The sequence below is a fragment of the Onychomys torridus genome, chromosome X, assembly GCF_903995425.1.
Source record: "Onychomys torridus chromosome X, mOncTor1.1, whole genome shotgun sequence".
Taxonomy (NCBI): Eukaryota; Metazoa; Chordata; class Mammalia; order Rodentia; family Cricetidae; genus Onychomys; species Onychomys torridus.
The window spans coordinates 1,913,038-1,924,792 of NC_050466.1; the positions used below are offsets into that span (position 1 = coordinate 1,913,038).

The 11,755-nt window shown below is 46.8% G+C and overlaps 1 protein-coding gene across 1 annotated transcript; it reads right to left on the reverse strand.

Annotated features, from left to right (window-relative positions):
• Positions 1-3,347: 3,347 nt before the first annotated feature.
• Usp27x (ubiquitin specific peptidase 27 X-linked) lies at positions 3,348-8,124 on the reverse strand. Its single transcript, XM_036174533.1, has 4 exons — positions 8,078-8,124; positions 7,558-7,659; positions 5,899-6,148; positions 3,348-5,864 (listed from the first exon to the last, which is right to left on the reverse strand). The coding sequence occupies exons 1-4, from the start codon at positions 8,122-8,124 to the stop codon at positions 3,654-3,656; spliced, it is 2,610 nt and encodes an 869-aa protein (XP_036030426.1). The 3' UTR covers positions 3,348-3,653.
• Positions 8,125-11,755: the final 3,631 nt, after the last annotated feature.

Below are 11,755 nucleotides of genomic sequence, written 5' to 3' on the forward strand. Positions count from 1 at the left end.
TGTAGGTGTGTGGATGCCACTGGTTTTCTGATTGACGAGCGCCTTTGGTTGATAGCATCCTTTATCAGCCTGCAGAGAGTAGAGTGAGGCATTTACCAATGTGACCTGCAGGCCAGAGTCAGTTCCAGTATTTGGCTAGTCCAGGAAACTGGCAGGGACACAACTCTGCAACTCCAACCAGATTTAGGCCAAGAAACTGTAGAAAGAATGTGCAATGGGTGCTAATGTAGGACTACACCCTGTGGTCCTCAGTTCTGGGTTACTGAGGGCCTCAGTTACAAGAAGCCACCTTTTACCTGTGCTTTTATGCTTTTATGCCCTGATCATTCATTAATATATATATTTTTTCTTTTTTGCAACTTGTGAATATAAATGGAGTTAAAGAATGAGCTTTAATCTCACTGGCTTACTCCTATGTGCTCAGAAACACCAGCTCAAGTAAAATAACCCAGTTATGTCTCATAGTTCAATAGGTCACAAGCCAGTTTATCTTTTACCATCTTTCAGAATATTCTTCATTCTAGGCCTCCCTGTTCTGTGATCTGTTCATACAGCTGCTTAAGATGTAATTACCCTTCCCTCTCCAATCTGTACTACCACTACTTCTTTGCTCAACATGGAAACATTGATGAATACACCTGAGTGTTCCCTCCTAATCCCCTTGGCATCCTCAGTTGTGAAGATGGCTGGTCATGAATCTCAGTTTGGACTCTAGGTTGATACGTACCTGCTGAATAGATGATGTTCTGGGTCCCGTGGTGGCATGATTTAAAAGCATGCCCTGCTACTATCATATTCCATGGCTCAGTTTGGGGGTTGGTAACAAGCAGGGGCATAGGACTTAGGTTTTGCTCTGGGATAGTTGCCCTGTTCCTGAAGGACGAGATGTTTTGTTTTGAGATACAGATGTGAGGTTCAGAAGTACCAGCAATCGATGCTCTGGTGATCTGTGCCTTACACCAACAGGAATAAGGAGGTCAGCTTCACTAGTCATCGGTCAGCAAGTTCCTCTTACAACTATCCTGAGTGCAGGACATTTACATGACAGCTTCTATATCAGAAAAACTCAAAATGAGGAATGTTCTATTAAAGAATGTGAATGTCACAAGATGAAGCAGGGCTGTGGAAATGTTCCTGATTGAAGGAGACTAAAGGTACTTGACAAACAACACTTTACCCTAGACCGGATCCTGGAATAGGAGAAATGCTATAAAAACATTTGCTGGTCAAGGGAGAAACCTGGCTTAGAAATGATAAACATTAGAACAGTGTTCATTTTTCTAAAGCTACACTGCTGTGGTGTATGGAATATGTCTGTTCTTAGGAAATGCCCATTAAAATGTTTCAGCACAAAGGACCCTGATGTATATTATCCATATTGACTTCACTTACAGGTACACATAAACACAGGTGTGCACATATGGGATGGTAAAGCAAAATGGGGCAAATGTTAATAGGTAAATGTGGGTAGAGGGTAAAAGAATGTTTGTTACTTTTATACCTTTTCTGTGAACTTGAATTTGTTTCCAAATAAAACATTTGGAAATGTTAAAGGACAATTTCTGTGCATGCAGTCAAAATCTGCTGGCACATGTCTGACTGAATTTTCCCATGGCAGACATGAGGAATGGGGACACAGCTGTGTCTTCCTAAACAGGGTGACCAATCCCATGCCCAAAAGTAGCCAAATAACTTACGAAATGGCACCTGGAGCTGCCCATTTATTTATCTCCCCCATCCCCCAAAATACTCAGTGTAAGAGCAAAATATTTTTCTTCTGAGGATTGTGGTGCTGAAGACATTTGGGTAATGAAAGGAATGAGTAGATCTGTTTCATCGTCTTATCCATCCATCTATCATCCATCCATCCATTCACTCAGTGAATGTTCTAAGTACCTGATCATTGTGTGCCAGGAACTGTGCCAGGGGCTAAAGACGCAACCCTGCAACCCAGGGTCCCCAAAAAAATATAGCTCCTATCTTTAAAAGCTCTCATAGAGGAACTAGAGTAGATACAGCTCAGTGGCAGAGTATTTGCCTAGCATCCACAAGGCCCTGGGTTCAAACCGTAGCATCAAAACAAACAAAAACTATGAGCTCAGTGGCATACACTCACAACCACAAAAGTCTCTATTTCCAAATGAGTTGGCCACTAAGTAGAATTGGGAAGCCGTTGGGAACCCTGCCTTTTATTAGAGACACCGGATCCAATGCCCATGCACCTGATCCACATTGAGCTGCCTCCAAGGATTTTCCAGGCAACAGTTACTTTTTGTCATCAGTGCTGAGAAAAGGATGCTTTCCCCTTCCAAGGTCTTCCCATCTGTTTCAGCTTAACTCTCTGCAGGCTGCTCTGTCCATTCTACCAACATCTCTAAACTGATGGACCAGTGAGTTTTGGAAGCCTTTCTTCTGCTCTCTGTTGGTAAATATCGAAGCTATAGTCACTATGCTTTCTGAAGGGAAAAAAACCCACCAAACACCATTGTGTGGATACCTAGTAGCGTACTGTCCCCAGAATCCCACCACTGGATTGCTGAGTCATTAAAACAATGTCATTGTTTTTCAAATGGACTAAACATGATAGGTGTGTTTTTTCCCCCAACCACCAATCTGAGGTGGGACATTGAATATGATGCCCGATGCGCAACAATGGAGTCTGCTGCCTTGGGGAGGGAGTTCTTAAGATTGTTCATGTGTATGATTGCATGTGATATGGTATGTCATTTCTGTCCTTGGGTCTTAGGTAGAATTGGCATTCGCCTCTGACGCATTCTGCCCCGGTCCAAATAAGTTTCAGATTCAGATCCAACAAATGTTTACTGAGTCCCTACAAAGTTCCAAGCCTTTACTTTGACACATTTTATATCATTAACAACCCGTTAAGGTAGGAATTACCTGCATGTTACAGATGAGAAAACAATCGCAAAGAGGTTCACTGATTTGCTCAAGTATATCATACAGCTTTTTAACAAAAACATACACTACACTGTCAGCTGAGGCCTGTCCTTGTTATCTTAAAGCATTTCGAGCCTTCTCTACTTTTGGAGCACCTGCTCCCCTTCCACTAGGCCATGTGGGCTGTCTTTTTTAATACTGCACTTAATAGCACAAAAATCACGAATACAAAGGAACTGGCAAAGGCGTTTGTCAATGAGCTATCCCTGCCTCCTCCACTTTCCTGCTTTCATCCCCATGTACATAATGGGCTACATTTTAATAAACTTTTCCTTCTCCTCCACAAACGTGTAAACTATTCTGTGATTGGTCAATTGAAGCTGAAACACCCATGGAGAAAGATGTTTTACGGTTACAAGGGCACACCCCCCCCCCCCCCCCCCCCCCCCTCCACCTTCCCACACAATCTTTTGGAGGAATATAGGATATGAACCAGTGTCACAGTTTCCCTGCTCTGCCTTCCCCACCCAGAACATTCCTGCCATTTAATTTCCTTCACGTGACTGCCTAGACTACAGCCTCTTCTCCCTCCCCTCCTAGTTCTCTTCCGATCAGGACCTTTTGGACACTGGGGACTGTTAAATTCTTACTCTGTCAGGCCCATCGGCCTCGGTCAAGTAGAACAATTAAATCTCGACGCCCATTGTAGCAGTGTCATCCACCATCTTCCGTTACAGGTAGGCCTGGGTGTTGCTTCAGTAGGCTTGTGTATTCGTTTCTTTCACCTTTTCCGACTCATGTTCCAGGACCTGTTTGTGATAGAACAGTAAGTACCCTTCACTGTCCAGCACATCTTTCACACTGGCCTTGGTGATGACGGCATCATCACACTTGAACCACTGCTCCCTGTGGTGCCGAATGAAGCTCGTGTAGTGGCCACTCTCCAAGGTTCCTTGGTGATTAACCACAGCAAACAAGGAATACTTATTCTCCTTGTTCCCACTGTTGGTCGGCAGCTGCAACTGTCCGTTCATCCGGGTCTCTTTACTTGATGCCATAAACGGTGTCATATCCAGCTCCAGAGGAAAGGAGATGTATGTAGTGATCTTGCGCCTCTGCTTGGCTGAGTGTTCAAACCGTTTGAAATGAAAGCAGGCAACAACTGGTAACTTCTTCATAGTGAGCTGTTTGGTAGATTCTTGGTAGCTTTGGCAACCACTACACTTGATTTTGGCACTGCTTCCTAAGTGCTCTGGCCTTGTAAACCTTCGCAAGCAGTCCGTGAGGGTAGTAATGCCTGGCACGTGGCTTTCCCCATTCACACTGCTCTCCCTCCCTGGACTCATAGGCCAGAAGGATGTGCAAGAGCCAGGCAAGTCCAGACTGATGTCCCAGCATGGGTCTATAGTGGTGGAGACCCCATGGCAGGCTTGACAGGTGACATCTGACTGCAGGCCACCTGTGAAGATTTGGTCTATGATGCAGTTACAGTGGTTGGGATTGCTGGCCACCTTGCCAACATCATCACCTTTGCAGTGCCTGTGCAGGACATCTAGGGCCGCTATGAGGAACTCGTGGGCATCCTGTTGCCTGTACCCTGCTAAATGACGAGCGTGTATCCACACCAGGTGTAATAACTTATAGGGAACATGAGGTGATGGATTTCCAGAATACAGCTCTCGAAAGAGCGAAGACATCTCACAGACCAGACATAACTCGGGGCTGGGCATTTCACACCGGTGCCTGTCAGAGAGAAAGAAATCTCTCAGTATTGGAGTGTGGGTCAGGGCCTGGACAATGCAGTTCATAAAACACGTGTTGCCAAGATTAATTAGTCCTCGTAAGCCGATGGTAAAGCTGGAGGCAATTCTTCTTCTCCGTGGGTTGTGCCCCAGCAGTTCTAACTCAGGTTTGGTCGTTTCCCAGGTGGGATATTTCTCACCAGGGCCCAGCACTGAACACTGCTGCTGAGAAACCTCTGTCGAGGTGGAGGCTTGTAATTTCAAGGCTTCTCCTTGCTCTTCTTTGGCAATTTGCTCAATGTCTTTGTCATACACATAGTCTTTACACATGAAGCAGTATATACCTCCGTAATAAAGATCTACCGCTAAGTTGTGCTGTTTTGTCTCAGCGTGCTCATGAATGTGTTTCTCTGTGAAGCAGCCAAAGAAGATGCAGGAAAGGCAAGAGTGGAGTCTGTTTAAATGGGTGCCACACACATGGCAGATGCACGACTTTGCCTTGCTTTTCCTGGTCTCTGGGGTTCCACACCACACGAAGCACTGGTAGATAACCCGCAATTCCTGCCTCCAGTTCTCTCCCACCTTAAAGCTGTTCACGTGGGAACAACCTGGTGGCCCCACAGCAAAATCCACATCCAGGCACCCGCCCCCGGGACCGCGCCGGGGCCGGGGCCGGGGCGGGGGCCGTGGCCTAGGCTGCGGCGGGGTACGGAGCCTAGTCTGGGGCCGGGGCCGGGGTCGGCGGCGCGGGGCACGACTGCGACGCGGAGAGGGATCAGGGGCCCGCGGTGGATCGGAGGGAAGGGTGGGGGGAGGAACCTCTTCGCCGCCGCTGCCGCCACCGCCGCTCCGCGCTGGGTTCTCATCCTTCGGCTCCTGCTCGGGCTCCCCCTTAGGCTCCTGCTCTGCCTCCTGTAAGGGCTCTGGCTCGGGCTCGGGCTCGGGCTCGGGCTCTGGCTTCAGCTCCGGCTCTGGTTCGGGCTCGGGTTCGGGCTCCGGCTCGGGCTCCGGCTCCGGCTCGGGCTCCGGCTCCGGCTCCGGCTCCGGCTCCGGCTTGAGCTCTGGCTCCGGCTCCAGCTTGAGCTCAGCCCCGCGGCCCGGATCCTCCGCGGTCTCCACCTTCCCGGTGGCGTCCACCTTCCCTGCTGTCTCCACCTTCTCGGTGGTGTCCACCTTCCCAGCCGCCTCCACCTTCCCCTCCACCTTCTCCACCTCCACCTTCCTCTATGCCTTCTCCGCCGTCTCCGCCTCCTCCAACCTCCTCCGCCTCCACTGGCTGCGGCTCCTCCCCCTGCTCGCGGGGCTCCGGCGGCCACTGGGCGTGGTGGCGGGGGCCACGCAGACCTGGGGTGTCCCCCGTCCGGCCTGAGGGAGCGCGGTGGCTGTGGTAGCTGGACCCAAAAGGGACTTTCACTGAAGGAGGCGGCAGCGGAAGCAGGCGACGCCCCCGGGAATGCTCCAGCCGAAGCCCCCTAGCGGAGGCCGCTTTTGCAGCCAGGCCCCGTTTCCTTTAATTCAATATTTCCCAAACTTGCTTGTTCACGACAATCACGTGGGGAGCGTGTTAAAATTACAGATTCCTCAGCTCCACCCGCAGGCCTACTGAATCAGACGCTGGAAGGGAGGTACTCCGGAACCTCGATTTGTAACTAGGGCCGGAGAGGCTGCTAGTGATCGGGCAAGTTTGGGAAACACAGCTTTAATTCATTGAGGCTGGCGGGAAGTGGGGCGGGGACCGCGCAGTCTCTTTAAGGCGCTTCCAGCTCTCAGCTCCAATCGCTGCTCTGACCCCCTTGGCCGTCTCCTCCCCTCTCATAATGCCCTCAAGGGTGCAGGCTTCCCCTAGCGTGTGGAGCCCGGGGCCATATCGTTGTCTTGTTCAGAAATGTTTCTGAGGCTATGAAATATCCCTTCACAGGGTGGTCGTGGAGAATAAAGACAGAAGCTCAGATATTCATCATTCCAGAAGCTGAACCTGCCCAAAGCATGTCCCATTCTCCCCTTGGGGTCCAACTCCTGCCCTCCCAGAATGGATGAAGCTCCAAATCCATTGGGGGCAGGCCTGGACCCCCAGGTCTAGAGGCAAAACAGTGCCCTCAAGGCCGCTCCACTAGGAGCAGCATGTCCCCTTGATTATCATATCAGTGGTCTAAACTTCCTGGGCTGGCTCCCTCACCACCACCACCCCCAAGGCGCCAATGGCCCTGGATGGAATGACTGACAGCTAGTCTCCAGATACAACCCTCCCTGAGCAGAAACCATCACTCCAAGGCCAGTAAGGGAAAACAGACACTACAAGGCCATCCCTACAGGTAGCACCTCCCCTAGGCTGGAAGGAACCCAAACTACAAAGTCTGAGATCCTTAAGGTTTAGCAGAGTTTGAGGTGAGCAGCAGATAGAAATAGAAAGGATGTCTGCGGAGTTGCCAGTGAAGAGAGAGCTTGGACACCAGTGTGGGGTGGGTGCTGCTGCATGGAGCCCAGGAAGAATGAGTACAGAACAAGCCCCTCAGGACCTGGGTAGAGCTGGGGGTGTCAGAAGCAACTGCAACTGCTGCTTCCAGAGGGTTCACCCAAAGGCAGATATCAGCATGTGGGGTCAAAGGGAGACAGTGATCTAAAAAGAACGGGATGCCTCATGTGGTAGCCGGCTGTTCCTGGTGCACTTTAGGGGCTGGGCTGTCGGCAAAGCATGACAAAGCATGACAAAGCGTCGCTGGTTTCCCCTGGAAATCAACCTCCACCTGAGTCACTTCATAGAGGAAGTGAAGACAGACTCACTGGGGATTAATCAGGAATCTGGAGCCCTTAGGGAGGCTGTCCGGTTCCTATCTAGCCTAGGGATACCTTAGTGCCAGCCTTTCCTAAATCAGCTGTGTTTGCAGTTCCTTGAATCATTCTTCCAACAAATGCCTGCCTTTTGTTGCCTGCAACTAGAGGAAATGCAACCAGTAGGGCTACTAAAGGAATGCCGCTGCCGCCGCCGCCGCCGCCGCCGCCGCTGCTGCAAATGACTGAGCTAACAACCGACAAAGAAACCTGAACATCCCCATACTTAGGAGTGTTGCCACTGATGGCCTAACTAGTCAACTTCCTGTAAAGCACACAGAGGCACCTGGACACCACCCCGGCCAGCAAGTTCTGAAAGTGGATGGCTCTGCCACCATTCACCTCACAGATGTTTATTCAATCCCCATTCACAGCCAGACATTGTACTAAGAGCTGGAGACCCAGCACTGAGCCAAAGACACCCTAGGCTTAGAATCAGATTTGGCTTCCCTAAAAGGAACACGCACACTAAGGAAGTATCTTTAGGACAACTAGCAGGAAGAAGCACCAAATAGGAATCATTAAATAAATAACTCTACCAAACCTAGCTGCATACCTTTCCTTTTAAAAATTCTCCCCTATTGATAAATGCACAACTTAGCTGTTACTTTCTTACATTCATATCCTCATCGTACTTGGCTTTTGCTTTACCCATGGGTGCACAGGTGGCGGGAGCCACCAGAATCTTTACATGTACAGAGCTTGTGTAATCTGAAGTGAGACCTGGGCAGATGTCGCCATCTCTGCCTCACCAAGACCTGGGAAACACAGACAGAAGACCTCAAGAAAGACAGTTCTTCCTCACAGTTCATGCACCTACAAGTTCAATACTGTCCTGGCCACAAGGTGGCAAAGGAGTAAATGATGATAATTCCTGGTCAGTTTTCTATGTTTATATAAAACTTGGTTTTTATCAAAATGCTCTCGAAAAATATTTTGGAAAACGTGCTCTCTCTCACACAGTTCTTGGTTGGCATCTAAAATTTTGCATCGTAAATGTCACTTGGCTGCAAAAACGTCATTTCTGACAAGTGTTAACCTTCAGAAATAAAACTGTTACGTCAGTACATCACACAAATCTGGTGGAACCTAAATACATTACTGAGCTAAGAGCCACCATCATCTGCTTTCAAAACTCACAACAGAGTTCTTTGCCAGTTGCCACTTGTATCTTCTCCCTTTTCTCCTGGAGTTCTTAATTCTACTGTGTGGTATTGTGTTCCCCCCAAAAAATTGTGCACCCTAAGAAATTCATCTGGGGTCAGAGAACAGACAGCCACTAGATACAGAGGCTAGAAAATCACTGGGCAGTGGTGGCGCATGCCTGTAATCCCATCACTTGGGAGGCAGAGGCAGGTGGATTTCTGTGAGTTCGAGGCCAGCCTGGTCTACAGAGCTAGTCCAGGACAGACTCCAAAGCTACAGAGAAACCCTGTCTCGAAGAGAGAGAGAGAGAGACAGAGACAGAGACAGACACAGAGACAGACACAGAGAGAGAGAGAGACACACAGAGAGAGAGAGAGAGACACACACACAGAGAGAGACAGAGAGAGAGAGACAGAGAGAGAGACACACACAGAGAGAGAGAGACAGAGAGAGAGAGAAAGAGACAGAGAAAGAAAGAAAGAAAGAAAGAAAGAAAGAAAGAAAGAAAGAAAGAAAGAAAGAAAATGGTGGCACACGCCTTTAATCCCAGCACCAGAGGCAGAGCCAGGCAGATTTTTGTGAGTTCAAGGCCACATTGGAAACAGCCAGGCACACCTTTAATCCCAAGAAGTGAGCCTTTAATCCCAGGGAGTGATGGCTGAAAGTAGAAAGATATATAAGGCGTGAGGACCAGAAACTAGAAGCATCTGGCTGGTTAAGCATTTTGGCTGGTTAAGCATTTAGGCTTGGAGCAGCACAGTTCAGCTGAGACCCATTTGGATGAGGACTCAGAAGCTTCCAGTCTGAGGAAACAGGATCAGCTGAGGAATTGGCGAGGTGAGGTAGCTGTGGTTTGTTCTGCTTCTCTGATCTTCCAGCGTTCACTCCAATAACTTGCCTCAGGTTTGATCTTATTAATAAGACCTTTTAAGATTCCTACTACACTACTGTATTCTTCCAACAAATTTTTGACCCAATAACATGTATTTTTGCACTTAGAGCAACTTGCTAGGGGTTCTTTCCATGGACTAATATTGCTTATTGCTCAAATGAGACAGGACTAAGCATCATGTCCTTCCTAGTCTGTGTCTGGCTAAATGTTAACACACAAAAACCTTTCATATACAAAATGGGAAGAGGCATTTTCTTTTAGAAACATCGTTCAAGCCTTTGAATCCTTTTTGGAAATATCACACAATGGTTTAGCTTCAAAACTCTTTCTTGTGATTCATCAGCTGAAGACTCCACTGGGATTCCCTTCAATTTTATTGGAAGCAAACAATTAGGAACCATCTGAGGTTCGAAAAGATTCGATTCCCGTGCACTGTTAGAGCAATTTGTTTGTTCACTGTAGATGTGGTGTTCGAAATTGTCTCTCTGGCACCCTGAGGATTTGACACTGCAGGGTAGTGCATGCGGGTGAGACTCGGGATAGTAAAAGATGATTTTCTTTAGTAAGTGCAAAAAGAAACATGGGAAACTGGAGATGGGAAAAAGAGAACCAGCTTGACTCCTCTATCACAACCATGTGCCCTGGCAGATCAATCTTAAAACACTACAAATGAAATTGGAGGGTGTAAAAATTGATTCCCTTTAGCTTCCCATACTCCTGGGCAAGGCACACTCCATTTTGAAAGTCACTGGTTCATATTTCTTATAATAAAAGTTTTATATATATATATTTGTGGGTTTTTAAAAGTGGTATGAAAAGTAAAAGTCCCTCTCTTCCTCACCAATCATACTCAATTTCATTTCCCTGAAATGTGTGAGAAAGTTTCTATGCAAATAGAGGCATTTTTTTATACATATATCCTTCATGAAATATAAATGAGACTATGCCTATGCAGGTGTTTTCTCTAAATTTGCTGTACACATCCAATGAAATCCCAATAAAATTACAATGAGTTTTTTATGAGAGACTTTACAAGACAATCTTTAAATTAATGGAAGACTAAAAGACATCTTCTGCCTTCTCCTTTATTCCTCCTGGAAATGAAGCATTAGTGACTATAGTAGAAACTGTCTTGTAACCAATCACAGTGGAAAGACCAAAAATCTGACCACTTCTGAGTGTATTCTTTCACTAAGAAGAGTATTGTAATTTATCAACCCTAAGAGGCACATGGCTCTTCATGTTAAAAATTGCTGGAGTCTTTGAATGATACTGTATGATTATGTTCAGCAGCATTTTGGTTTCTTTGATGTGGGTACATAAAATACTGGTATGTCTCACAGTCAATGATACCCTAGATTCGGAGGCTGAAGAGAAGATGGTCCAGCAGTTAAAACACTGAAATCTCTTCCAAAGGACCTGGGTTAAATTTCCAGACCCACATGGCATCCTACAACCATCTGTATGTAACTCCAGTTCCAGGGGGATCTGACACCCTCTCTGGCCTCTGCAGGCAATAGCAACACACACTGTGCACAGATATACATGCAGTCAAAACACATAAACATAAAAACATAAACACATATAAAATAAAATTTAAAAATAGTAATAGTCTAGAATTGACATCATCCTTTGAAGTCATTGTTATTTGGGTCCAAATTATGTGTTAAGTGACCATAAGTATTCTATGTTACTCACAGTCTAGTCACAGGTCCTTATTCTGGACTTTCAGACCCTATCAAATCTCTTGATTTGCTTAGACTTCTCTACCTATCAGCTTGGCCTTACATCAAACAGATGACACATACTACTGCTTCCAGGCCTAAGCCCTTGTTTCTTCTGGTTGGAAATCTCTTCCCTAGAAATTCTCATGGCTTGAGCCAGCACAATGGCTCCCTAGGTAAAAGTGCTTGCCACCAAACCTGACAGCCTGAGTTCGGTTCCCAAGACTTACATGATGGAAGGAGAGAACCATTCCCACAAACTGCCCTGTGACTTCCACATGTAAGCCATGTACAAATAGATAAGTAAATATATGTAAATAATTTTAGTATAAAAAGGAAATCATCATGATTTTCTCTCTTACTTCAGTTCACTGCCTAAATGGCCTTAAATGTCAACTTATCTCAATCGTATCTTGTCCCTGCTTTATTTTTCTTTATAATACCATCACCACATGATGTATTAAATAACACTCCACGGATACACTAAATATTATACATGCATACAGATGCACATAATTAATCTA

Excerpts from the sequence above, each read along its gene's own strand:
- Usp27x (XM_036174533.1), bottom strand. The coding sequence starts at position 8,124 with ATGGGTAAAGCAAAAGCCAAGTACGATGAGGATATGAATGTAAGAAA. Across the intron at positions 7,660-8,077 it reads GAGGATATGAATGTAAGAAA|CTCAGTCATTTGCAGCAGCG; the intron begins GTAACAGCTAAG and ends GTCGGTTGTTAG. Across the intron at positions 6,149-7,557 it reads CTAGTTGCAGGCAACAAAAG|GAAACGGGGCCTGGCTGCAA; the intron begins GCAGGCATTTGT and ends ATTGAATTAAAG.